Source organism: Rhea pennata, chromosome 23 (genome assembly GCF_028389875.1).
Source record: "Rhea pennata isolate bPtePen1 chromosome 23, bPtePen1.pri, whole genome shotgun sequence".
NCBI lineage: Eukaryota > Metazoa > Chordata > Aves > Rheiformes > Rheidae > Rhea > Rhea pennata.
Window position 1 is genome coordinate 5,357,895 of NC_084685.1, and position 25,738 is coordinate 5,383,632.

Genomic DNA, 25,738 nt, shown 5'->3' on the forward strand with positions numbered 1-25,738 from the left:
CCTCTCCACGCACAAGCGCCGGGGCCCAGGACGCCGGGGTCCAGCCGTCCCGGCCGTGCACCAGCGCCGCGACCCTGCCCTCCACCTGCAGCCCAGCCGGGCCGAGAGCCTGGAGGTTTGCTTGGCGCTCCCGGGAGCTGCCCTGCGGGAAGGGGGTTGCGAGGGGCTAGACCGGACGCAAAGCTCGGCTCCACAGTGGGAGCCCTCGTGGGAAGGCCGCCTGCCCCAGCCCCTCTCCTCCCAGCCGCTCCGGGGAGGAGCAGAGCGGGGGCCCGCCGGGAGCCCCCCCCCCGCGCGGGAGCTGGGCAAGCCGGGGTTCCTGGGGACGGAGGATGCTGAGCCCTGCGGCAGCCCCAGGGAAGCGGGCACTGGGCCATGGGAAACTTTGGTGCTGGGCCCCACGCGGCTGGAGAAACCGGTCCCGTCCCTGGCAGGGAGTGGAGGCAGGTTGGGACCGGCCCGCGCTCGCCTCCCGCCTCCGCTCTCCCCCGCCTGGCTTGGCGTCCCAGGCCCCAGGACGCTGCGCTGGATCTGGCCCACGGGTGCAACACGCTGACTGGTCTCAGCCTGCGGTGGACCTGGTGCCCCGTCCACTCCCCGGCACCACTGGCTGCAGCTCCGGGCTCTGGGAGAGAAATCGCCCCATGCCACCGACCGCCCTTCGGCATCCGCCGCCTCCCTCCGCTGTCCCCCGGGCCAGGCTGACGCTCCCTTTGCAGCCACGGGCACCCGCCGCCAGCCCCGCACGGGTCCCCAGGCCCAGGCAGGGGACGTGAGCATGAGCCTTTGCGCGTATCACACACGGTTTTGGATGCTCCCCTTACCCCAATGCTCCCGCACCCCGGCCCCAGCCCCCGGAGGTGGCATCTCGGCCCTCCGAGTAACACAGGGAATTAATTTCCAGCCAGGGAAAGGGATTATTCTGTGCGGCACACAGGCGCATTAGCAGGGGTAAGCAGATTAAAGTAAAGACAGGGAATGTTTAGATGAATAGCAGGGAAAACCTGGAGCGTGCGAGCTGACTCCTGGGCTCAGCATCTCCCCGGGCAGGGGTCCGTGCCTGGCGGCTCCCAGGGGCTCGGCAGCGCCGTGGGGGCTGTGCAGGGTTTCGGGGATCAGCGCGGCCATCTTGGGGCTGCGTGTGCAGCCGTGGCCATGCTCACTGGCCGGGGAGAGGGAAAATCCCTTTGGGCTGCGTGCTGCTGCTTAACGAACCGCCGCGAGCGCCAGCAAGGCGTTTTTCCCTGGAAAACATTGTGGAGTTTTGGAGCTGGTGGGAGAGCAGGTCCGGCGGCGCTCGCACCACCGTGCCAGGAGCGCGCGGAGCCGCACGGGGGCTGGCATCGCCCACTGCCACTCGTCCCATGTCCGGGCACCGCGGCAAAGCTGGGCCTCGGCCTCTTTGCACCCTCCCTGCAGGTATTTAAGTGCATTCATAAAATCCCCCCTCGTCTCCTCCAGGCTGAGCAGCTTCTCCTCTTAGGAGAGATGCTCCAGCCCCTTCATCGTCCTCGTGGCCTTTTGCTGGACTTGCTCCAGCAGCTCCAGGTCTCTGCTGTACTGGGCAGCTCAGTGCTGGCCCCACTGCTCCAGTAGAGCCTTGCCAGGACTGAGCACCGGGGCAGGATCAGCCCCCTCGGCTCCCCCCAGTGCAGTCCTGGAGCTGGGGCCCTGCACTGGTGGTACTGGGAGCTGCCATCGGGCACCGGTGCCACCGGGAGTTACAGTGCACGAGCACTGGGGTGCGCTGGCAGCTGCAGCGGAGCGGGCTCTGGGGGACACTGGGAGCACTGGGAGGCACTGGGAGCTGTAGTTCAGCAGCGGATAGCGGTCCAGCCGCTGGGGGTGCTGGGAGCTGTAGTCCAGGGCCCGGGGAATGCTGGGAATTCTAGTGGCTGGAGCAGAGGGAACGCTGGGAATTGTAGTGCTCCGCCCCAGGGGCTGCTGGGAGCTGTAGTTCTGCGCAGGTGCGGTGCGGGGTCCCCGCCCGTCCTTGGTGGCTCTGGTGGGCGCTGCGGGCTGGCGGCCGCTTGCATTTAGCCCTGCGCTGCCCCCTTGCTCGCACTCGCACGGCCCCGCGCTGCCCCCTCGCTCGCGCACGCACGGCCCCGCGCTGCCCCCTTGCTCGCACTTGCACGGCCCCGCGCTGCCCCCTCGCTTGCGCACGCACGGCCCCGCGCTGCCCCCTTGCTCGCACTCGCACGGCCCTGTGCTGCCTCCTCGCTCGTGCACGCACGGCCCCGCGCTGCCCCCTCGCTCGCACTCGCACGGCCCTGCGCTGCCCCCTCGCTCGCGCACGCACGGCCCCGCGCTGCCCCCTCGCTCGCACACCGAGTAAGCCATCCCCAGGCTCCGCAGGGCCTCTGCAAGCTGTCCCCTCCCTGGCCCTGTCGCTGCCGCCATCGCAGCCGGCCGGGGAGGTGCCTGCAGGCAGCGCCGGGGCGCAGTGCGGGCGGCGAGCGCCGCGGCGCCAGACCTGCCTGGCCCGAGTCGCCGCCCGTGGGGGCGCGCAGCGGGGCGTAAGCGCCCGGCGGGATTTTGAGGAGCCCCGTGTGCATCGTTCGGTACTAAACCGCCTCGAAACCCGCCTCTCCGCTGCGGCAGCGACGGGCGCTGCTCGGAGCCAGCGAGCAAAAGGGCTGAGCCGGGTCCGATCGGGCTCTGCTGGAGCAGGAGCTTTCCAAAGCGCGCCGGGGGGGCCGCTGCTCCCGGGAAACGCAACCCGGGCAAAGTGCGAGCGGCGGAGCTGGAAACAGGGCCCGGGAGTCCCGGCTGCCGGCCCTGCCTGCCGCCGCCGCCCCGCGCCGCCTGCGCCCTCGCTCCCTGCCAGGGAGCCTCGGTTCTCCTCCTGCCGCCCCGTGAGTTCGCATCCGAAACGCCGCGCGCCCCCGGCGCCGGGGGCAGCAGGAGGGCCGCGGCGGGCCCGGCCGCGCGCGGGAGCCGCCCGCCGACCCCGCGCCTCTGCCTAGGCTCGGCCCCGGCGGCGGCATGGGGGGCGCGACGTCGCTGGCGCTGCCGCGGGCCGCCGGCCCTCACGCCGTGGGCTGCGCGGACGTGATGGTGGGCCGCGCGCGGCAGGTAGGGCCTCGGGACGGCCGCCGCCGCCACCTCCCTCCCTCCCTGCCGCCGCCTCCGCGCGGAAATCCCGCGTCGCTCCCGGCCCCACGCGGCCCCGCTTCCCCTTTCTCCTTCAGGGGCTTCTCTTCCGCCTCTTCTACCCCTGCCTGCGCCGCGAAGGCGCCGAGCGGCCGCTCTGGATCCCGCGCTACGAGTACTGCGGCGGGCTGGCCGACTTCGTCGGCCGCAGCCGGCGGTGGTGCGCGCCCCTGCTCAGCGCCGCCTTCGGTAAGGGGGCGGCCGGCAGCCCGCCAACCCCCCGCCCCGGGGCTGCCCTGCCCCGGGGGGCACAGCGGCGCGGCCCCAGCCGGGCCCCGCGGCAGGCGGTGGGGTCGGTGAGCCCGTCCCGGGCGCCCTGCGGAGCCCGGCTGTTGCGACGGTGCCGAGCGGGGCCCTGCCGCGCCGACGGTTCGGTGCCGGCGCTGCAGCGGCCCCCGCGCGGCAGTTCCCTTTTCCTGGGGGGATTCTCCCCAGTCTGCACCGCTTTCCCACAGGGGCGTGCAGAGTCCCGGTGAGCTGGAACGGGCCTTTCAAACCCGGCAGCGCCAGGTACCCGCTGATCATCTTCTCCCACGGGCTGGGTGCGTTTCGGTAAGACGTTCTGCCCCGCTGCGCCGGCCGGGGGGTGCAGTGGGGTTTGCTCCCCGATGCACCCCCTGCCCTGACCCGTCTTGCCGCGATTTCGTGGCGATCGAGCCGGAGCGATTCCCAAAGCCGGGGCCGCCGCTCGCGGGAGCCGGCTGGGCTCAGCAGCTCCCCACGGCAGCCCTGACTCGGTTTCCCCGGCGCGCGGCCGGTCGCAGGACCGTGTACTCGGCCGTCTGCACGGAGCTGGCGTCCCGGGGCTTCGTGGTGGCGGCGCTGGAGCACAGGTGGGCACCTCGGTCCCCCGGGGGCTTCGCTCGGCGCCTCCGTCGCATCAGCGGTTCGTCAGCCTCGCGGTCCCGCCGGCAGCTCGGACGCGGCTCGTGGTCCGGAAAACGGGGCGGCTGGGAGGCGATTGCCCCCCGCAACGCGGCCCCCTGCCCTCTCGCCGTCACAGGGACCACTCTGCCTCCGCCACGTATTTCTGCACGGCGGAGGCTGGCGAGGCCGCGGCGCTGCGGGAGGAGTGGATCCCCTACCAGCGGGTCCCCCCCGGGCAGAAGGAATTTCACTTTCGGAACAAGCAGGTACCAGGTTGAGGACGGGCCACGCGGGATGTTCCCCCTCCCCGAGTCCAGTGCTGGTGTAGGGCGAGCGTGGCTGGAGGCCGGGACCCTCCAGCGACGGGGCAGCGCTGGCGCAGCCCAGACCCCGCTGTATCTCCGCGGGAGGAGCTGCCCGTCCTGCCTCCGGTGCGAGCCCCGTCCAGGTTGTCCCCGTCCCCGGGAGCGGATCCCTTGCAGGACCAGCCCGCAGCATCCTCCCTGTCCATAACGCAGCGATGTTGGGACTGAGCCTCAACTGGAGCCTTTTCCCTGCAAGCACGGGGGGAAAAAAATCTGATTAACCAGTCCCAGCTTCAGGCAACACCGAAGGAAAATCGTTCTGGGAGACGCGATGGTCGGAGGTGCCTCTGAGCTGTCCTAAATCACATCCCAGCCTTGGATTTTCAGTGTTTGCTCTGTCTTGCGCCACATTGCACAAATGAGGGGAAAAGTTTTCCCATCAGGATGAACCTGTGAGCATAAATGTTGAAGGTGAATGATAAATAATCCCCCCACCCCCAAAAAAAAGAGGGAAGAAAAGAGCCTCGTCAGGCTCAGTTATGGCTCCCAGTGTTAGCAGGAGCGGGGAAGGTGGGGGGACATGTTTTAGACTGAGATTTTTGTCATTGATTGCCTCAGGGGAAGGCCTTTAAAAGTGCATGTCAAACAATATTTGCATCCTTGCGGGAGCAGGGAACAGCGTCCCAGCGTGACTCCAGGGCAGGGCTTTTTGCCGCAGCCGCAGGCAGCAGCTCTCCTGCTTCTCCATGGACCGCGGAGTGGGGCCGTCCGGGCGCTGGCTGCTTGGCCAGGGGGTAGCAGCGTTGTTTTGCCTCTCTCCAACAGTTTGTGGCATCACATTAACTAAAATCAAAAGAAAAAAAAAACACGAAACTGTTCCAGTGAATTCACTGCATTCCCTGGGAGCCGCGGCGGCGCGGTGCAGCCTGTTGCGTTTGCCGCAGGAAAAGCCCTGCTGCGTCCGAGCGCTGCAGATCTAGAGTGAAGCAGCTGAGTGGGGTCAGGGCTCCCGGCTTTGCTCCCTCGCTGTGGCACTGGCTTCCTCGGTCAGTTCGGGCCTGATTTTCTACCTGCTGGAAGAATCAGGGCTGCGGGGTCCCCTGTTGATGACAGCGTAGGGACTCGGGGGACAGCAGCGTCCGGGAGCATCCAGCCCTTAGCTTGCAGGATGGAGGTGCCGGGTTAACTGGGGAGGGGGCGACTCTTGCTCCAGGTCCATCAGAGAGCAGATGAATGCGTGCGAGGGCTCCAGCTCTTCGAGGACATCAGCCGTGGCAAATCTGTCCCGAACGTCCTTCACGGGGACTTTGACCTGTCTGTGCTGCAGGTGCGTAGATCCGTCTGTGCTGCGGGTATCCCCAGGCCCAGCCTGGGCGTTTAGTCTGGCTGGGAGCAGGTTCAGGCCCTGGCTCTGCCTTTGGGGCAGGATCAGGCCTTGCTGCATGCAAGTTTTGCCCCATGAAATAAGACGGGGTCTGCGCAGAGCTGGCTTACGTCCGAGCTTTGTGTTGCCTCTCTTCCCCCTTTTCTCCCCCGCGGGTGCTGGAGAAGCCCCAGCTTTTCCTTTGCTAATTGGGGACCTTCTGCAGCAAGATTTGGGCACAGGTTCCTCCAGCCTTCTGCTCTTCGCAGGACAGCATTGATTTGACCAAAGTCGCTGTCATGGGCCACTCCTTCGGCGGCGCGACAGCAGTGCTGGCCACGGTGAAGGAGCCGCGCTTCAGGTGAGCAGCCCCGGGCACAGGCGCCGGCGGAGCCCGGGAGCCGCCGGGGTGACGTGAGCCGGCGGGGCGGGAAGCCGCGGTGCCGGGAGGCCGGCGCAGCGCGTCTGCCCTGCCGCAGGTGCGCGGTCGCTCTCGACGCCTGGATGTTCCCCTTGGAGCACGCGCTGTACCCGGAGGTGAGCAAGCCCGTGCTCTTCGTCAACACTGAGAAGTTCCAGACGCCGGAAAGCGTTGCCAAAATGAAGCGGCTGAGCTCCAGAAACGGCGAGACGAAGATCGTAACCATCCTGTGAGTCGAGGGCTGGCGCTTGGGCCTTGGGCTGGAGACATGCACCCTTCTCCCCGTCTCCCGTGCCTCAGTTTCCCCCTCTGTAAAAGGCGAGGGTAACAGCTACCTTGCCTTAGCGTGCGCCAATTCCCAGAGAGGAGCAACACTGTGTAAAAGCGAGGGCTGACGTCTGGAGCCTGCACTAACGCGCTGGTGCGCGGCCGTTCCCCGAGGAGGGCACTTCTCCTGCGTCCTCGCAGGTCCCATCGGAGTGCAGTGGCACCTCAGCTTCATTTTCCTCTTCCTCTCCCTGCCCCAACTTTCTCTTCCTCTTTTCCAACCCTGCTCTCTCGTTTACTCCACTTTGCCTTTTCTCATGTACCTTGAAACCATCTTTCCGGCCTCCAAACCCTCGCTGAACCCCGTTCTTTTCTGCAATGTCCTCATCCCCATCTGCCCTTGCTGCTCTCTTTGGAGATGGCTGTTGTCTCCCTTTGGCGGTGGGAGCTCTGCCTTGCTTCACGGTGCCCTGAGCCCCACACCTGGACACGGGGGGAGACGCCGCACGCCGAGCAGGGCAGGGTGCTGCTGGCACCTTGCCTGCGTTGGGAACACCGCGCAGGTCCCTGGCCTCTTTGTAGCGCTCCCTGAAGCGGATCCTTCCCCTCCTAGTGGATCCGTACATCAGAGCCAGACCGACTTCACCTTTCTGACTGGGAAGTTCATCAACCGCATCTTCAGTATGAGGGGCGCCCTCAACCCGTACAAGGGCCTGGACATCACCAGCCGGGCAGCTCTGGCCTTCCTGCAGAGGCATCTCAGTACGGTGCAGGGTGGGGGGCACATCTGATCGGGGGGAGGGAGGGCGAGGGAGCTGCCCGGCTTGCAGGGGCTGAGAGGAGGCCACTGCCTCCTTGATGGCTGGGTTTGATGCTTCCCATCCCATATTGAGGGTGGCAGCTGGGTTCCTGTCCTCCAGGTGAGGGCAGCTGAGGCCCTGACACACCGAGAAGTTGCCCTTTCCTTAAGGCTCGTGGAAAGCTTTGCTGCCCAAAGCAAACGCATTCAGGGGCTCCTTTTCTGCCAGGCAGGGGGTCTGGCCAGGCTGATAACTGCTGGAATAACCCTGCGATCTGTGCCCTGTGCAGACCTGAATGAGGAGTTTGATCAGTGGGACCATCTCCTTGAGGGCATCGGCGACTCCGTCGTTGCAGAAGCGCCCTTCTGCCACTCCAGCCTCTAGCCTGCTGCGAGGCCAGCCAGCACCCTGGGGAGCCGGGTACCGGGAAATCTGCTTCTCATCCCAAATGAGCCATTCAGGAACTAACCCGCAAAGGCCGCAAGGTCCCAGGGGGGAGAGCAGGGCCTAGGGACCACGCTTGTAGGATGCTTGTGTCAGCATTTTGTGGCTGTGGTGCTCACCAAAGATGCCAGGAAACCCCCCACTCAAGAGCTCGCTGCAGTGGCTACTCTGTGCCATGAGAAATGACTGTGGGGCTACGGGAATAGAATCCCTGGGGGCAACGAATGCATCCCCGGTCACTTGACACCCTTCTTGCACACATGGGGACGTGGCACTGATCCCTTGCGGGGCCCAGCTGGGTCTACCATAGTAGCAGCCGTTCGGACACGCCTGGCAGGAGCAGACGGAGGGTTTGTTGCTGGTGGGTCCGTGATAGCTTAGCCAAGGCCCAAAGAACCAGCACGAAGAAAGATGCAGGACAGGAGCTCCAAGCACAAAGCTAATGAAAACCTGTTTGCTTTTCCAGAAAATTGACCAGATTGCTGACTTCAAGCCCAAAATTTGGGGAAAAATAAAGGTTTTAAACAAGAGGCAGCCAGGAAGTGTCTTCAAGCTTCTCACCCCGACAGAAAAGGGAGGCATGAGATCAGCTCTAGGAGCAGGAGGGAAATGGCCCAGCCTGGCTGTACAGCATGTAGAGCAGCAGTGCTGCAAACAGACTGCAGGCACAAGCACGTGCTGGTGATGGAAATAAAACGCTTCAGAAATATCTATAATACATTCCTGGATAATACCAGGGATATTAGAGCAAGGGGGGCTTTTGAAGGAGGGTCTGATTCTCAGCTGTCGTGAAGCAGCACGGCAGCACTGAAGCCTGTGGAGCTGCACTCATCTACCTTGGGCTTTCTCCTGGGGCACTGCAGCGGGAGACGTGGCAAGCACTCCTGGACACGCTGCTTCCGCAGCTGCTTTAAATACCCAGGATCATGGCACGCCATCTGCTTTGCCATTGTCCCTTCCGACTCCGGCACGGCGTTCCTGCTGGGAGACACGCAGGGTGATGGCAATGTCAGACCTCGCTCTGCGTCGTTGCTTCTGTTAACGCTGCCTGTCACTTCCATCCCCGGGGAGGCTGTTCCAAAGAGCAGCTCTCGGGGCTGCGTGGAGGCAGGGTTTTTGGAGGCCAGGGCTGCAGGAGGATGGGTTTGGATGGCGCTTGCTGTTCCTCATCTGGTGGTGCTCAGGGCTGCTCCTGGGAAGAGAAAGGGATGGAAAAGCACCAGCTCTTGCTCTCTTCCAACGTGCACGTTGCTTGTGTGACCGTGACGGCCTCATCGTCACCTCGCAGAGGGGCCCAGCACCTCGGCTCTGCAGAGCCCAGCACTGGATCCCTTGGCAGAAGGTGCTTGGGGAGCACTGTTAACTGAGGGAAAGTCCTAGAGCTGAAATGGCTCCAGGAAGGTGCAGGAGCAGAGAGGAAATACTTCCATGCTTCCTTGGCTCTCCTGTGAGATGAAGGACTGGTGTCGAACAGGACCCCAGTGGTTTTGAGACTTCCAGACTTTTTAAACTGAGGTACTGATCTCCCTAAAGCACCGTCTCTGGCCCTGTTGCTGCGCACTGACCGAGGAAGCCCCAGGACCGTGCTGCTGCGATGCTGAGGCTGCGCAGGGGACACTTGAGGTCAGTGCGAGCAGCGAATTGTGCGGGGAAACTCAGGGGTGCAGAGCCCGTGAGGAGGAAATGCCTCTCCATCCCTGCGTAACAGCGAGAGACAGTGACTGGTGTGGAAATCAAGTCCCATTTCATCCTTGAATTAGCGCTGCCCAGGATCTGTTCTGACAGTTACACGGGAGCAGCTCGTGCCCACCCGGCTCTAGCGCAGCACAGCTGAGGAAGGCCATAAATTCTGCAAGACTCTTATGTAAAGGCTTTTGGGAAGGGGGGTGGGGGAAACAGCCTGTGGTTTGCTCAGAGGGTGACTCGGAAAAATGTTAACCCTTCAGTTCGCAGAAAGCTGCTTTTATCATTCCCTGCGCACATGGGGCCGAGGGAGAGCGGACAGATGTCCTTCCGCCTGGTCCTGCATCCCGCTTGCGTTTCCCACTCCCCTTTCCAAAGTCAGCCTTTGGCAGCCAGGACTGTGCTCCCAATTCCCTGGGTGCCTCCGGAAGAAAATGCTGCCAGACCAGCTGGGTGTTGCTGCTGCACAGTCGAGGCGACTCCTGAGCCCTTGGAGCGGGGCTCCGGGGGACGCTTGGATATCCAGCCCCAGTGCAGGGACTGGAGGCCTTTGTGCCTTGTGCCACTGGTTTTGCTCGGACTGGGGCTCGGACAAGTCTTAGCCCCTCAGTCTCCCCATCTCCTAATACAGTGCTCTGGGATGCCAGGGTGAAGGACTGATTCTCCATCCTTCTCTAGGCAGCTCTGTAGTTTCAGTGTTGGTTCCAGGCTCCTGCTTAGGGCAGAAGGAAGAGGAGAGTTTGGAAAAGCCCCTGATGTCACTCTGGCAAGTCAGACACCCTCTTTCCTTCATTCTGCCAGCACCAGCCTCTCTCTGTTCCTCCATGTGCTCTGGAGGTGCAGGAGCCCTTTCTAAGCCCTTTCCTGCTTCACTGACTCGGCATCAGCTTTAAAATCCAGCCCGGAGCCCTCCCTGCCGTCAGCCTCAGCCCACAGGCTCCCTCTTCCCCACCTCCATTACACGCTCCCATCTCCAGCCTGGCGGCAGCCTGCATGAAAGATGCAGCGCAAATCCCTAGCGTCAAGGAGCGAGCGAGGAAGGTGTTTCCGCCGCTTCCCGGGTTGATTGGCTCGTTTTCCCGGGCCCCGGAGGTCACAACGATGAGATGGCTCTGCTGGAGTCAGCATTTCGCGGGCCTGTAACGGAGCCGCGCTTGGCAGTGACGAAGAGCATCGTCCCCTGCCACCTGCCTGGGCCGGGAAGCGGCGGTGGGAGCCCTCCTGGGCCTTTGGGGTGGCTGAGCCTGCTCCGAACTTGCCTGTGCCGCACAGGAAGGGTTTTCTGAGCGCTAAGAAGCTGTTTCTTGCTGAGTGCGAAGTGAGGAGCGAGACATCCCTCAGCCCCCTGCACGGCAGGCTGCGTTGCTGCTCCCCAGGCGATGGCCCTGAACCCAGGTCTGTCCGGAGAGCCGTCACCGCTGTCCCTTGGGGCCCTGCTGACGGTGGGTCACCCCACGGGATCCTGGACCATAACCTGGCCACATCGACCGCTGATCATGAGCTCTTCGTCACTGTGTTTTGCTCCCCTTACAACACAGAGGTTCGGATTTGAATGCAAAATACCCAGGCTTGAAATCCATATAATCCCAGTGTATTATACATGAAGAGCCTTCCTGTGCTCAGGGGCACAGGAAGGAAAAAACCTTCTTGCTGTCCTGGCCACTGCTCCTAGGCACCGACTCTGCTGCCCTGGGGGTGTCAGCACCTTGGTGACCCAGCTGCAGATCCGGGGCTCAGCTGTCCTCTACCCCGCAGCATCGTGCTTCGGGAAGGGGTCACTTCCAGCCAAGCATTTCAATGCGCTCTGCTTTAATATTCAGACTGGTGGCTTTAAAAACAAACAAACAGAAACCCCCTGCCCATTTATATTCCCCTCACAGCCATGCTTGCATCACGGCTGGGGCGCGCATGGATGCATTCCTCTAACCCAGAGCTCATCTCGCAGAGCCACCTTCGTCCTGCTTCGTCTCCAAAGCTACCACTCGGAGCTGAAATCCCAAATCTTAATATCTTAAAGCTGAGAGTTTTCTTGCTGTCCTCCCCACCCCTGGCCCATCCTGCCCGCGCTCCCCCTCCCCAGGGAAGCCCCTTGCAGCTCCCTCCCTGCCCCAGCGCATGCAGTAAAGGCCAGAGCCTGATCCAGAATTTGCTGCCGCTGAGAAAGCCTCATTTCCTCCTTCAAAGCTTCCCTGTTGTTTTAATTAATGCAAATTGAAACATGTGTTAAAGCCACCTTTTAATTACTATAACACTTACTGTTGGGGGAGGGTGGATTTTTCAGGGAAAATAGCAAGGCCTGGATTCGCAAGGGCGCAGGAAGGTCCCCAATCCTGCGAGCTGGTGAGATCTGCTTGGGGTCTGGTGGGGAGCTCAGTGTCCGGCCGCACGCCGGGGAGTTGGCCCCAAAAGGAGGTGCTAGGGCAGGCACGGTGCTAACGCAGCTCCTCGTCCCAGCCAGGGCAGCACCCGCTTGGGCACGGTTCATTTAATTGCTGAGTGTACAGTTGTTTTTATATTGATTAATTTTGCATCGCCAAATCAAAGCTTGGGTGGTTCCCGAATTGTTAGCACCGGCTTCCAGGCTGCTCGAGCAGCAAACCCCGGACGGGGGTTCCACTCAACTCTGTCTTCCGCCCGAGCACCCGTGTCTCGTACTCAAGTCACGAGCAGTGTCGGGGCTCGGCTGGGCACGTGCGCAGTGGCTCCCTGCCCACAGTGCGGCGGGGCGTCCGGGGTGTTTGGAAGATGCGACTGTTTTTTCAACATGCTTCTGTGTCAGAAGCCCCCTTTCAGGCTAGAGCTGCCTGTCGCTGCCGACCCGAGGGCAGAGAAGGGACACGGAGGCGCCAGCGGAGGGAGCGTGGCACACCGGGTCTCTCTAGTTCCAGGCTGCCTAGAAGCAGCCCCAAAACGCATTGGAGGGATGGATATATATATATATATACATACACACACTTTTTTTTTGGTTAATATCCCAATTCCCCCCCCCCTTCCCCAAGCTTTTCTTCCTTCCCACAGAAAGGCAACCTGCTCCCGCCATCTGCCGCGGGCGAGCGCCCAAGATGGCCGGCAGCGGCGGCTGGGGGGCCAGGCCCGGTGGCCGCGGTTGCCGTGGCGACAGACAGGCCGCAGCTGCCGTTGGGGTGGGGGGGGGGGAGGCCTGGCCATGGCCGCCCTCGGCCCGCGACATGGCGGCCCCGCCGCACCAGGCGGGTTTCCTCGCCCGCAGGCCCCGGCGTGGTTGTGCGATAAACTGTTTTTATGTTTTGCGCACCACGTCTGAGGCGAGTTTGGTCTTTTGATGCCCTTGGCGCCGGCGGCGAGCGGGTGTCGCCGCAGGTCGGTTTTAGCGCGCGCGGGTTACTGCAGAAAAGCATCGTTTTTCCTTCAGAAAGGCTGTCTTTGTCTGTTTTCATAACCACAGAGGAGACATCTGGTTTTTGTTTTTTATTTATTTATTTTTTAAAGATTTCATCTACTCGGAACTCAAATTAGGAAGAGGGGAAGAAAGAAAAAAAGATCAAACAGCATCAAGGCAATGCCGAGTGCAGGTATTGCTTCCGTGCTGGGACTGCCGAGCAAACACGGGCCGCGGCACAGAGCCAGAGCAAGGGACCAGGGGTTATCCCGTTTCAACACAGATTTGTCCATGGGGATGGAAGGGAAATGACTTATTTTTCCAAAAGCATCTAAGGGCCGAAACTGTAGGTTCGGAAGGCCTCGTTGGGCTGAAGTCGAACGGCGCTGTCGGAAGACGGAGTTGCTTCCTTGGATCGCCAGCTCTGTGGGAAGAAGTGCCTGGCACAGACCTCGGCCCTATATATATGTGTGTGTGTGTGTGTGTATAAATACACACACGCACATATATATATATATATATATATATATATATATATATATATCACCTATAGATATTGCCAACAGGACAAAAGGCATGCTACACTGCGCAGGTCGGGGTTTCCTACATTACCTGAATGTGGTGTTGGATGCTTGCAAGGGGAATTGATTCAAAATCCTGCCTTTTGATCTGAATTTGACTTTGCACTGTGCATGTGAAGGAAGCCAGGCTCTTAAGAACTGCAAATACACCTGCTTGCTATGTGGCAGGTCTTTGTGAAAAACAAGGAGAGTCTGCCTGGCAAGATTTGGCAAAATCCCCAGTTCTGTTGGTGGAATAGCTTTAATACCGAGGGCCCTAAGAGGTCTGCATTTAGCATTATTATAAAATTTGCTGTTTGCAGGAACAGGCTCGCTCACCTTGTTTCTTTGATCCAGAAGAAGTCATATACCTTTAAGAGGATTTCCATCCCTGAACTCCTCCCATTAGGACACTTTCAGGCTACATTTTGTCTTGAAAGGGTGACAGTATTTTTAACCATATCATGCCAGGGAAATATTAATAGCACAATAGCCTTGCTGAGCTGCCCTGAAAGCTGAATCCATGTTTTACATTCAAGAAACTAGGAGCTGGGGAATAATTAGCGCCGTACCCAGCTTTTCTTTTCCCTGCTTCATTTGCAAAGAGCCAAAGCAAATGTCTTCACTGGCATCTTCTATTGCTGTTGAATATTTTATGGCTTCTCTGTGCATAGCTATTCTATGTTTGTCGAAATCACGTTGTCTCCTTTGCTCTATCCCAGGTGAAATGGCTGACTCTGACATGCTGGAAATCTAATTAGTGCATCTCATGTCAGCTCACACACAAAAAAATAAAACTCCTCTCTTAGTTCTTCTCTTCCAGGCCCCCTGGTAGTGATGCAGCTATATGCAGCATAGTTATTTTTGAACCCTCAGCAGATAGTTATTTACAAGCTTCTGTGAATAACAAAGTTCTTGGTGCTCCATATGGGAAATAATATGCAAGAACTGAGACCAGGAAGAGAAAGGGAAATGCAGCAAGGATGCAGAGAAATGGGTCAAGGCCTTCCATTGCAGTCGGGAGGTATGGGAGCGAGGAGGGGGGAAATGGAGATCTCCTGGCTGCTATTCATTGCATGTTTCTGAACGTAGTTGAGGTGACAGCCAGAATTCACATAAGCCCATTCTTATATTTGGCAGGTAGTTCCCAGAATGGCACAAATGCAGATGAGGGTCTTTGTAGGATTTGCTGCTGCTATGAATAAAATAACCAGCTCTGAAGTGTTACCCGCTGTTGGAGTGTTGCTGATAGCTCCAACCAGTGCGAAGTCTCTGGTCTCTAATAATAGTTCGGCTTCTGCTGAAGCCTTTTTCCTCACTCTTGCCTCTCCCCGGCCATCTGTTTTCAAGAAACTTCTAGGAATTTATGCCACTGAGATCTTATCCAAATTTATCACAGGGGCAGAGACAAGCCAGCAAAGCCAAAAACTGGGAGAGAAGACTAGGCAGAGATACAGAAGTGGTTTGATAATGTAAAGCCTCATTTTTGTCGGAAACAAAGAATGAAAAACAATCCCAGATCTACCAACTGATTGGGAAGGAAATTCAGTTGTTCCTGTGCCCTGGTTGAATGCGAAGGCAGAGCCTGCTATTTAGGATTATGGAGAAAGACTGGATCTTGTTCAACAGCAAAGAGGTTTAATCCAGGATGAAGGTGATCAGGAGCATGTAGAGCAGCCTTTAGGGTATGCTGCCACTTCAGTGCATTGGAGAACTTTTTGCAAAACCAGCAGAGTGCTTGCGGGGCTTTTGTCTTTACTACATTAGAAGCTTGTATTATATTTCTACTGTATTTCTACTCTATTTAGAGTCTTGTCAACACTTACCACCATAGTATTTGGATATCAAGCAATACAGTCATGTGACCATATTTTAAGAGATAAGTATGACATTTCAGAATTATATTGCCCCAATACCAAAGCAATTAATTTATGTTTTCATCTCTTTTCCTGCAGGCACAATTGCCATCTGTGGTGAGTGCTTTTACTTATCACGTTTTATGGAGGAATTAAGTGAGTTTCAGTGAATTTCTTGAAAAACAAACTAGGAATAGAAGCCAGTCATCTTGTTTGATTAAAAAAAAAAAAAAAAGTCATTTCCAACAGTACACTGGCAAGTGCAAAATTCGTTCTAAAGGAAACATTCTCTTAACGGTGTTTTTCAGCATAAATATAGTATCAGCCTAAGTCCTCCAATAAACAAGTATCAATCATCTTCAGTATTTCTTGCCTGTGGAAGAGTACTCATTGTGAGGGTGTCATTCCATAAAAGTCTTGGTTTATTCTTCATTTCCGTGGACTCCTACACTGCTTTTGGACTAAAATGTATTTTTATCCAAAGATCCATGAGAGCTTTGCAGTCTCTGATTTTTTTCCTGCATGAGCTGTGCCAGGCAGCAGCACATAAGTATAACCACCATGCAGACGGGTAAGCTACGGTGTAGAGACAAATTTGATGGAGGTTAGTACAAGTGTTAGAAATGCACATACAAAGCAATTTTGTAGTCCTTGACTCTACTTCTGCATTCAAATTTATTTTAAAATAATTGTCTCCTCTGGCAGGTTTTTTATTAGTAAACTATAGTTAAAATGCTTGACTCAGATCAAATAGTATATTAGATTTCTAGTTTTAAAATTAACTTTACTAATCCAGTGACTGTTACCAGACTCAGAAAATACTTCCTGTTAAAATTACTCTCAAAGGTGCTTTAAAATAGTCCCTGACTAACAGAAAAGCTGTCAGTCTATCCACTATGGATGCTTAAGGGTGGCAATTTAATACTGAGAAAGCACTTTTTCTTATTGGAGATTAAATATTTTTGCAAGTTAAAAGAGGTGCCGTGGGCTGAGTTGTCACCTAATTATGTCAGTCTCTTTGTGGAGTATTTTGATAAGCACTTGAGAAGAGCATCTTTAATCTTCATGCTAAATCTGATCACTTCACGTCCTAAATTCACACATACCAGTCGTCTGGATGAGACCTTGACTTATCTATTTCAGTGAGAGTGGAGCATGTTCAGAGGAAGCTGAGGAGCCTTGTGTTTTCACTGTCCTGAGAAACAGCCCTACTTTAGCAACTGGTGGGCAGTTACAGCTGTAGCTGAGTTGCAACCAGGCAGTAATTTTAAGCAGGTGCAGTTACTGCAGGCTTGGAAGCATGGTAGCCACTGACCCTCTGAGTAGGTCATATTCCTAATTTATAAAGCTGTTGCCTTTGTGAGTTCTGGAATGTCTTCTGTGGGTTTTGCTGTGGCCCTTTATCATTTTCAAGATATACAAATTCATTTGGCTGATCTGGTTAGATTTGGGTTTGAAACAATATGTACCTTCTTCAACCCTGTTTTAGGGTTAGAGTAGTGACCTTCTGATGGAAAGTTCTCATGCTAGTGCTTGCTTTTCTTGGAAAAACTTGAAATACAGCAAAAAAGTTCTTGTTGGTAGTGAATCTAGGAGACAAAAACTACTGCAGCATCATACTATGAGACTTGACAAAAGAAGAAACTGTTTAGGGTCCTAACAAAAGTGTCGATAAACACGAATTGAATGCAATTTAAAGCTTCTCATATACTCCATTTTCCTCAAGATCTGACAAAAATAAATTGCATGTAAACAAATGGGCTTTATGAAATGTTCCAAATATAAAAACACTTTTGCACTGAGGCCAAAAATTAGATCGTCTCCATGCATCTTCAGCTGCTAAAAGCTATTATTTTTCTTTGTATTATAACAGTACTCAAAGATTTCAGTTTAAATTGAAACCAATTGTGGCAGGTGTTGTAAAGAGGTTAGTGAAGAGTCTCGCCCTAAGTGACATAGAATGGAAAATATCAGTGCTGAGAATAGATCCTAAATCTGATTCCCAGCCCAATGCTCCAGTTCAATAGATTGTGTTGCTGTATGAGAGTTCTTATCTGACCAAAACATTTGGCTTTAAAGCTAATCTGCAAAGGAAGGTAAGTTCATTCAGGTCCTTTTGCTTTCTTTCATTTTTCATTTTTTCCTGTGAGAAGCCAAGGAAAATAAGATGGAAAGCACAGGGAACAGACTCTGCATGACTTGTAGTTATGTCTCAGCCAGCATCCCTTCTTCAAAAGCTGTAAATGATATTCATCATCATCTGTCTATGGGGTGAGGATTAACTAAAGTCAGTTGCACAGGTACCAAAGAAAAATCCCCAGACCCAGAAAGCCTTATTTCCTCAGGGAAATCCTAGAGACCATCCTAGGATAAGCTCACAGATTTTACTAAAAATCATTAATATTAAATCATTCATCACACTGTTGATCTACGTGGGTGATAATTAGGAAATGATGAAGTAAAACACAGGCTGATGGCACGATCTCTTGGCTGCTTTGTCTTCCAGCAACATTTACTGCAATCTAATCCAACCACTCAAGGTTTTTTAATTAAAAACACCTGTGTTGTATGTGATATCTGTGTCTAGACAGATACAATGCGAGTCCCTTAGTTGCTGTTTGTCACTGCAGTATAACATGCAGGTGCTGGTACCGAGTCATGAACCCTGTGAATATGCAGCATCTGATTATTTGCCCGGTGTGCCAGGCACAATGCTGTATGGTCAAGCAGTCAAAGCAATTCAAATCCGAAATGCTATAGTCCACTTAATCTTACAAAGAGCTCTGCCATGCTGCTTGAAAATGGCTCTTCCAATGCCCAGTGAGCCACTCCAGCAGAAACCTATCCCAATTCTAGCAGCTCAGCGGCTGGATGTGGTTTCCATGGAAATAGACGTCAGATCAGAAAAAAAACAGGGCAAGTGTTTAAAATAATCTCTGTTTTGAAAGCTTTATACATTTCTGTCACAATATTAGCCTTCCTTAAGGTAGGACTTTTTTGTGCAAAAATCCTTGTTTTTTTAAAAAAATGTGCACAACAGGGGTGGATCCCCTCAAAAGTCCTTCCTTCAATATTTAAGCTACAAAGACCGTTGTGAGGAGCTTGAATCACAGCAGAATATTGGTGCTTCTCTCTGGCCATCTGCCTGTCATGCGTATTGACTCCTGGTGTAACTCAAGTGACTGTATCATTTAAAACTACCAAAGGAATTGTGCAAAAGTAATTTGGACAGAACATCTGAAAATGCAGTTGGTTAATTTAAAGCATGTTTATGAGCCAAGCACTTAGCTACACTTAGGAATAGTGTATCTTGGAAAGACAACAGCTTGTAACGTAGCCCCTACGACAAGTAAGGATCGTCTTTAAGCAGCCATTATGTGCGTATTATAAAATCTGTGTTATGGAGGGAAAGATGAGCAATGATGGCTGCAGCCTTTTCTGGACCTGCTCTGGTGTAGCCCACTGTCACCCTGTAGGAGAAGGTGGCAATCTAGCTGCTGCCAAATGTACTGCTGGGGGCTTCGGGACCAACACACCAGCAGCACTCACAGACCTCTTGGGGTTGGCCACAGGTGACTGCGGCTCTGAGGGGACCAAGGGTCCTGAAGTGACTGAGGTCCCTGAGGCGACCACGGCCCTGAGGTGACCGAGGGCCCTGAGGTGACCGAGGGCCCTGAGGAAACTGGCTAACCCTGAGGCGACCATGGCCCTGAGGCGACCATGGCCCTGAGGCGACCACGTCCCTGAGGTGACCACGTCCCTGAGGTGACCACGGCCCTGAGGTGACCGAGGTCCCTGAGGTGACCATGGCCCTGAGGTGACCACGGCCCTGAGGTGACTGAGGGCCTGAGGTGACCACGGCCCTGAGGTGACCATGGCCCTGAGGTGACTGAGGGCCCTGAGGTGACCACGGCCCTGAGGTGACCAGCCCCACAGCGGCTTGCCTCTCACTGCGCCCCAGATCGCGAGGCTGCGCTTGGGGCCATGCTGCCTCATGCAGCCGCCAACCAGCGGCTGCAACCGGCTCGCCGCCGCCGCCGGGACCGGGGCGGGAAACAAAGGGAGTCCCAGCGCCCAGTGGGCGCAGGCGGGGAGCGCGGCGCGGAGGCGCGCGGCCGCCGGGGCCGCCCGCGGAGGCGAGGAGCGGCGAGGCCCCGCGCCTGCCGCCCCCGCACCGCCGGGCCGCGGGGGTCGCAGCCTGGAACTGCCGCCGCCCGCCCCCCTCCCCCCGAACTACAGCTCCCGCCATGCATCCGGCGGCGGGGGGGAGGGCAGCGAGCCCCCCGCCTCGCCCTCCCCGCCGGCCCCCCGGCGGGCGGCACGTGCCGCCGCGCTCGGCCAATGGGGGCGGGGCGGGGCAGGTCACGTGCCATTGTTTGGCGCTTTTGTGCGCGGCGGGGCGGTTGGGAGCGGAGTGTGGCTGGCGCTGCGGACGGAGCAGGTGGGTGTGCGCGCCGCTGGGCAGCGGGCGGCCCCCGGGGTGCTTTCCCCGCTGGCCGCCTCGATAGGGGTGGAGGAACAGCAGCTGTTGGGGGCTGTCGCGGCGGGGCTTCCCCGAGCATCGAGGAGGGGGAATAAGAAGGGGCGATCCTCTGAGGAGAGGCTCGGTGCTCGACAGGGTGTGTGTGTATCGTAGGGGCTGGCAGCGATGGGGAGGTAGTGGCGTGGGGAGAGGAGAGGGGGCCTGACGGGTGTCAGCGGGAGGAGAGGGGAGGGGCGGCGGGGCAGGTCAGTCGCCGAGGGGCTCTGGAACCGCTTCTGTATGCGAAGGGGAGGGGGCTGCGCTCCGGTGCCTTTTGTCCCTTCTCCCCTGCTTGGCGGGGGGCTGTCGTGTTGACCCCCCTCCGCCTTTCCCTTCTGAGGGTGGGGGGAGAGGGAGCCGCGATGACAAAGAGGAGCAGGGACTGCGGGAGACAATGGGCGGAGGGCTTCCCCTCCCTCCCTCTCCGCCAAGGGGGCTTCTATTGTCCTGATGGCGGCGGGGCGAGAGCCCGCGGCGCGGCTGCTCCGAGGGGAGACGCCCTAATCGCGGCGGAGGAGAAAAAGGAGGCGGCGGCGCTCCCCCCTCCCCTCCCTGACAGGACCCCGCCATTGTTAGTGGGGAAGGGGCGGCGCCGAGGCAGCCGCGCCCCGCTGCCATCGAGCCCAGCTGCCCGCGGCAGTGGCGGAACCCGCTCCGCGGCTGCGGGGCAGGGCGAGCCCTGCGCGGGGACGGGGGGTTACTGAGCGCTGCCGGGAGGTGGAGGTTTTGGGGGGGGGGAGGCGCACCTGCAGCGGGCGGAGGGGAGCGGTCGGGGGGCGCCCAGGTGCCCGGATGTTACCGTTAGCCCCGCCCCCTCCCCCGAGCCCCCCGCGCGCGCTCTCGGGCGGTTTGAATTCGGTGCCGTTGGAGAGGCGCGGGCAGGAGGGGGCGGGGCCTCGCGCCAGGCGCGCGACGCCCTCGGCGCCCATTGGCTGGGAGCGGCGCGCGGGGCAGCCCCGCCGGGGCCGGGCGGGTGCGCGGTCCCAGCGCCGCTCCCGCGCGCGCTGCGGTGGCCAGGCCGGCGGGGGCCCGCGCTCCTGCCGCGCGAAGCCTGGAGGAGCTGGTGCCGCCGCCGTTCGCTGTCGGCACCAGCCGCGCGGCACCAGTGCCAGTCATCCTGCAGGATTTATCCAGACACTGAGCGTGTGAATGACACTTCAGCTTTTGCCTCGCTCCTGCTATCTGTTGGTGGGATTGGAATTTTGATTGTCGTCTGCTGTGTGACCTTATTGTCCCTGTCTTCGCTTTAATATCACCTCTCCAGAAAAAGGGGAAAACCCCTTTTCCAGCATTTTCTAGAATGCTTTATGTTGGGCTCCTTAATAGCACTTCTTAACAAGTAGTGCTGGCCCAGGCAAAAATGCTTGTGCTCCTGTATGCAACTTTATTGAGTAGCTTGGGACACAAGATGCATTTGGCTCCAGTTGCAGAAATAAAAGCTCATAAGTGAGCTTTTAAGTGAGCTTAAGATCCGCATTTAAGGTCATGTGCAAGCAGCTGGAATCTTATCTCTACAAATAGTTCTCTGAAATAAAATACAGTACCCATCTACTTTGGTTGGGCTGAACTGTCCCTTAGTGAAACATTTGGAGTACTCAATAATGCTATATGCTATTGAAGTAATGGTAAAGTGAGTGTTAATGCATGCAATGTATATTTTAATTGCAGTAAAATGGGGACTGAAACTATGCAGGAATATAATAGTCCATTCAGACATGCACACTACTGGAGCAGAAGAGATGTTCCCAATTACCAGTTTTGCAGAATTTGTATCAGTCTTGTTTCTGGTGGTTTTTGGAAGTAGAGAATGCAGTTACTTATCCAATAGTCTCTTGTTTCTAGTAATACTTAGCAATTTTATTGTGGTTTGAGAAGAGAGGAGAGGAAGCTCGAGTACTGACTAATCAAAGGCATGATATCCCTTTATTATTTAGGAGTCCAAGTGATTGACGTTCTCCCAAAGTTTGCTTCTTGAGTCTGTTTTCTTGGACATGGCTACTTCTGGTATGTAATATTTGGCACTGAATGTGCTTTTTTTCCCCACTAAATTTGAAATTGTTTTGGAGGAAAATATTATAGCAAAACAAACTGTGGTCACTGTGCTTTTCTCCCATCTTTAGGCTTCTTTATAGAAGCTCTTGAACTGAGTGCTTGTGAAAACATACTAAAAGCCATTTCTAACAAGGCTAGCTGCATCTGTTAGCAAGACAGGCTTCAGTTCATCTATGTGCCATCTGCTCAGTTAGCAAAACTGACTATCATGTAGATATATTTGTGATCAAAGCTGATGTGCGTGTACAGCTAAACTTGAACAGGGCTGACGTGGCTGTTCATAGGTGTTTGAAGCGTGGAACACTGGCTTAAATATCTTGCTGAGAGTTGATTTCAGTTCTTGGCTCTGCCAGGTCAGACTGCGGACAAATACCTTGAATCTCTTGCTCAGACTTCTTGCCAAAGAAAGAATGCTTTTTGTTTGAAGTACTGATGAACTTGCTTTTCATGATTTCAGTATTAGAAGCTAAAGCAAAATATCCAGCACATGGATAATCTAATATCCAAGAAAAGCTGGAAACAGTTATTTGTTTTATTTCTTTGAATGGCGCTACTGCACAAAATAAAACTTAGATATGCTAAAATGTTGACTGTCTTCTGGAATGAACTTTTCGTGGTATTGAATTTCTGAAGGCTCTTTTTCAAGTTACCTGAGTCAGTTCCTGGTGTAAAATACAGATTTTTATGCTTGTAGATATTCAAGTGAAGGAACTGGAAAAGCGTGCCTCTGGGCAGGCATTTGAGCTGATACTCAGTCCCCGCTCAAAAGAAGCGGTTCCAGAATTTCCTCTTTCTCCCCCAAAGAAGAAGGATCTGTCACTGGAAGAAATCCAGAAGAAGTTGGAAGCAGCAGAAGAGAGACGTAAGGTAAATTCAAAACAACAACAGATTAAGGGAGCTCTGCTAAGCTAGTCTTGTGGGGGTTTTTTTTGTTTGTTTTTTTGTTTAAGTCTTGCTTCTTTTGCTTGAGACAGATGACTAACAGTCTGTATTGCTGTCAACAGAATATTAATTGAATTTTGGTAAACTCTCTTAGGCTCTTAGGAAACTTTGTGTTGATCTGGAAGCTTTGTTCTTAAAATGATCTTGAATGGCCACTTGCAAAACTGAGAGAAATTGTTTACTTGAGAGAGGTGATCCTATTTCAGGAAGATATTGATTTTTTTTTTTTCCTTCTGTCTATAACCTCATAAAACTTTTCAAGTTCTGGAGAACTTAGTGGTGAATCTCTAATTGGATCTGCCAGTATAGAGTCTGTGTTGATATAAGAGCTTGCTGTTGAAGTGTGGCTTAAAGACCTTGGACACACAGGAGGTTAGTAAACCTCTGTGCAACCAAGATCACAGTAATTCATTACTCTGAGAAGTAAGAATCTTCTCAGAAAGATGTATTAGTGTTAACAAAATCCATATGCTCTCCCTCCAGGAGGAAAGATCCAATTAACAAGAATTATAACTAATGGCAGAAACTTGCCTTTCCTGTGTATTTTGTAGTAGGGAAATACTGCCCATGTAGTATGGGCATGGGGAGGGGGGAGCACTGGGGAGCTTTGTCCTAATTCATGATGTTATCCTATTTTCTATTAAAGTAGCAGAAGAATCTCTTTCAAGAGTTGCAAACAACCTGACTGTAGATGTCCGTGTAGTTCGTTTGTGCTTAAAATGTGATCTGTCTTGTTAGTCTCACGAGGCAGAAGTCTTGAAGCAGCTAGCTGAGAAACGGGAGCATGAGAAAGAAGTGCTTCAGAAAGCAATTGAAGAAAATAACAACTTCAGCAAAATGGCAGAAGAGAAGCTGACCCACAAAATGGAAGCTAACAAAGAAAACCGAGAGGCACAAATGGCTGCTAAACTGGAACGCTTGAGGGAGAAAGTAGGTGTAGAGTTCCAGGATTCCATTTGGGAGAGGACTATCTTTACCTTGCAAACAAGCTGTGTGTATGCATGTGTATATGAAAGATGAGTAAATGGCCCAGTGTGGGAATCTGTATGAATAGATGGATGTCCTTGGGTGTTCTGTGTTGATCTAATTATTAAAGACTAACTCTACAGAACCCTTTGTAGAAATTCTACAGCAGAAATTCTCCTCTTGGGTGAGAAGAGATGAATGGAGTTAGTAGCTTCTTGCATACTGTTAAAACACTTTATTTCCCCCTCTTGTAATCTGTCATAGTTCATCCTGTTGGTTGGAGGGGTGGGAAGTAAACTTGGGTCAGAAGGAAGGGAGTCACGTGCGCAAACCTGGAGTTCTGCCTTTCTCTGGGGTTGGGCAACTAACTGCTTCAATGCTGTTACCTTTCAGGACAAGCATATTGAAGAGGTTCGAAAGAACAAAGAAGGCAAAGACCCTGGTGAGGCCGAAACCGACTGACTTCATTCTGGAAACTGACTCTCCCCCTCCTCTAAATATCCAAAGACTGTACTGGCCAGTGGTTTCTTTTTTTTTTTTTTTGGTTTTGTTTTTTAAGTTTCTAGAAACTGATGTAGAACTGTAAAGTTAGATCCAAACTGTACACTTTCTTTGGGGGCTAGAGGGGAGACCTTACATGTTTCACTTTTCTAAAGTGTTGTCTTTCCAGTGTAGCTATCCTCTTGTTGCATCCTTTTCTACTCCAGAGCACTTGCTACTGGGTTGATGGCTAGTACTGTATCAGCTCTGTAAGACTTTGTGGAAGGAATATGTAGTATACTGTTCCATGCTGAATATCTGTAACACTTCAAAAATCTGACTCTGTCCCAGTCTTCTAAAATACTACTGTAACTGAGTGACTAAATAAAGCTGCACAGTGCTGTTATGAGAATTATTTCTAAAAGTGATGCAAGACAAATCAGTTAGCTGAGGTCTAAAAAGGATGTCCTTCTCCAACACTGGATATAAGTCTGTAGCAGCACTCTTCCTTAACATCCATGGGTATGCTGCATGACTGCCTTTCCCTAGAGCATTTCCATTGTCTTAATTTTACAGTAAGAGCTTTGTTTTGACACCTCAGCAGTTGTCAGCTGTTGTGTTTTTGTTAAAATGGTTCAGAACCACCTCCTTTTGGATACTGACACTTCAACAAGCAAGTCCTTGTTATCACATGACTCTAGTCTCCTTTGTTTTGTTTTCTTTTATGTAAGGCTTCCTAGAAGGTTAATTCTGCTATTGAATTATGACTTCTGTACTGTTTCATGTAATGTTACAAAGCTGAAAAGTTCAGAAAGCTGTTCTGTTTGGGATCATGTGCCTGCCTGAGCAGAAAATGCTGCTGTAGACACGACGTTTTTCTCTTATTTGGTGTCTGCTGCAGGTTTGTTGGGATAGTAAGTTGTGCCACAGGGTGAATCTGAAAATCAGTTCTTTCCCACAAACAGATGCATTTCGTCTTTCTGGGATGTGACAAATTGTTACCACTGCACTTGTGCTGTGAGTAAAGATGCTTTTTAGGTGGATTAGGTGGTAGTTACTGTATTGCATGGGTACCTTGTGATTTAAGAGCAAACAAAAAAAAAAAAGCTTTCTCTAAGACTGATCCAGGGAGTGTCATGCATATCCACATGTCTTCACTACTCTGCAGTAAAGACAAGGTTGCATTTGGCATGGGTAAACAGCCACCTGTCTACAGCTGCTTCATATAAACATCTGTTCTGAATGGCCTCAGCTTAAAAGATGGCCCCCTTCCAGAGTAGGGTTACTCTGAGGATAGTAGCACTTGGATTTAACAAATTCTGCTAGTGTCAAGGCCAGTGCCAATTCTGAAATTACACTTTCAAATACTAAGTATTTAAGTGAAGCACTTGGTCGCTTTTCCCTGATTTGTGTCCCTAATCCTTAGGTCTGCTGCAGTGTGTATTTTCAGGTTGGTCTCCTCTGTAGCCTCTGGCAGTGGAGAAGTGATGGGTTTGGATAATCTGTGGCTGGAAGACTCAATAGGGTCTGGGCTTTTTATGGGGCTAATTGAGTAGTGGACCTCTTCCTCAGTGTTCTGAGGCTTGCCAAAGAAGGGACCTCCCTTTAGAAGGCCTTCTGTATCGCATTTATTGCACTAGACTTGCAATTAACTAGCCAAAAAAAGTAGGATGCTGTTTGACGAATAGAAGAAGAG

The 25,738-nt window shown here is 54.4% G+C and overlaps 2 protein-coding genes across 2 annotated transcripts; both read left to right on the plus strand.

Moving 5' to 3' along the window:
• Positions 1 to 2,789: 2,789 nt before the first annotated feature.
• Positions 2,790 to 8,332, plus strand: PAFAH2 (platelet activating factor acetylhydrolase 2). Its single transcript, XM_062593925.1, has 12 exons — positions 2,790 to 2,858; positions 2,970 to 3,078; positions 3,195 to 3,345; positions 3,612 to 3,708; positions 3,921 to 3,989; positions 4,160 to 4,289; positions 5,542 to 5,655; positions 5,961 to 6,052; positions 6,171 to 6,341; positions 6,993 to 7,141; positions 7,469 to 7,599; positions 8,090 to 8,332. Exons 2-11 carry the CDS (start codon positions 2,989 to 2,991, stop codon positions 7,561 to 7,563), a joined length of 1,158 nt encoding a protein of 385 aa, XP_062449909.1. The 5' UTR covers positions 2,790 to 2,858; positions 2,970 to 2,988; the 3' UTR covers positions 7,564 to 7,599; positions 8,090 to 8,332.
• An 11,138-nt stretch (positions 8,333 to 19,470) lies between these two features.
• On the plus strand, positions 19,471 to 24,454 carry STMN1 (stathmin 1). The gene is made up of 5 exons (XM_062593992.1): positions 19,471 to 19,521; positions 21,537 to 21,606; positions 22,349 to 22,521; positions 23,335 to 23,526; positions 23,956 to 24,454. The coding sequence occupies exons 2-5, from the start codon at positions 21,594 to 21,596 to the stop codon at positions 24,022 to 24,024; spliced, it is 447 nt and encodes a 148-aa protein (XP_062449976.1). The 5' UTR covers positions 19,471 to 19,521; positions 21,537 to 21,593; the 3' UTR covers positions 24,025 to 24,454.
• Positions 24,455 to 25,738: the final 1,284 nt, after the last annotated feature.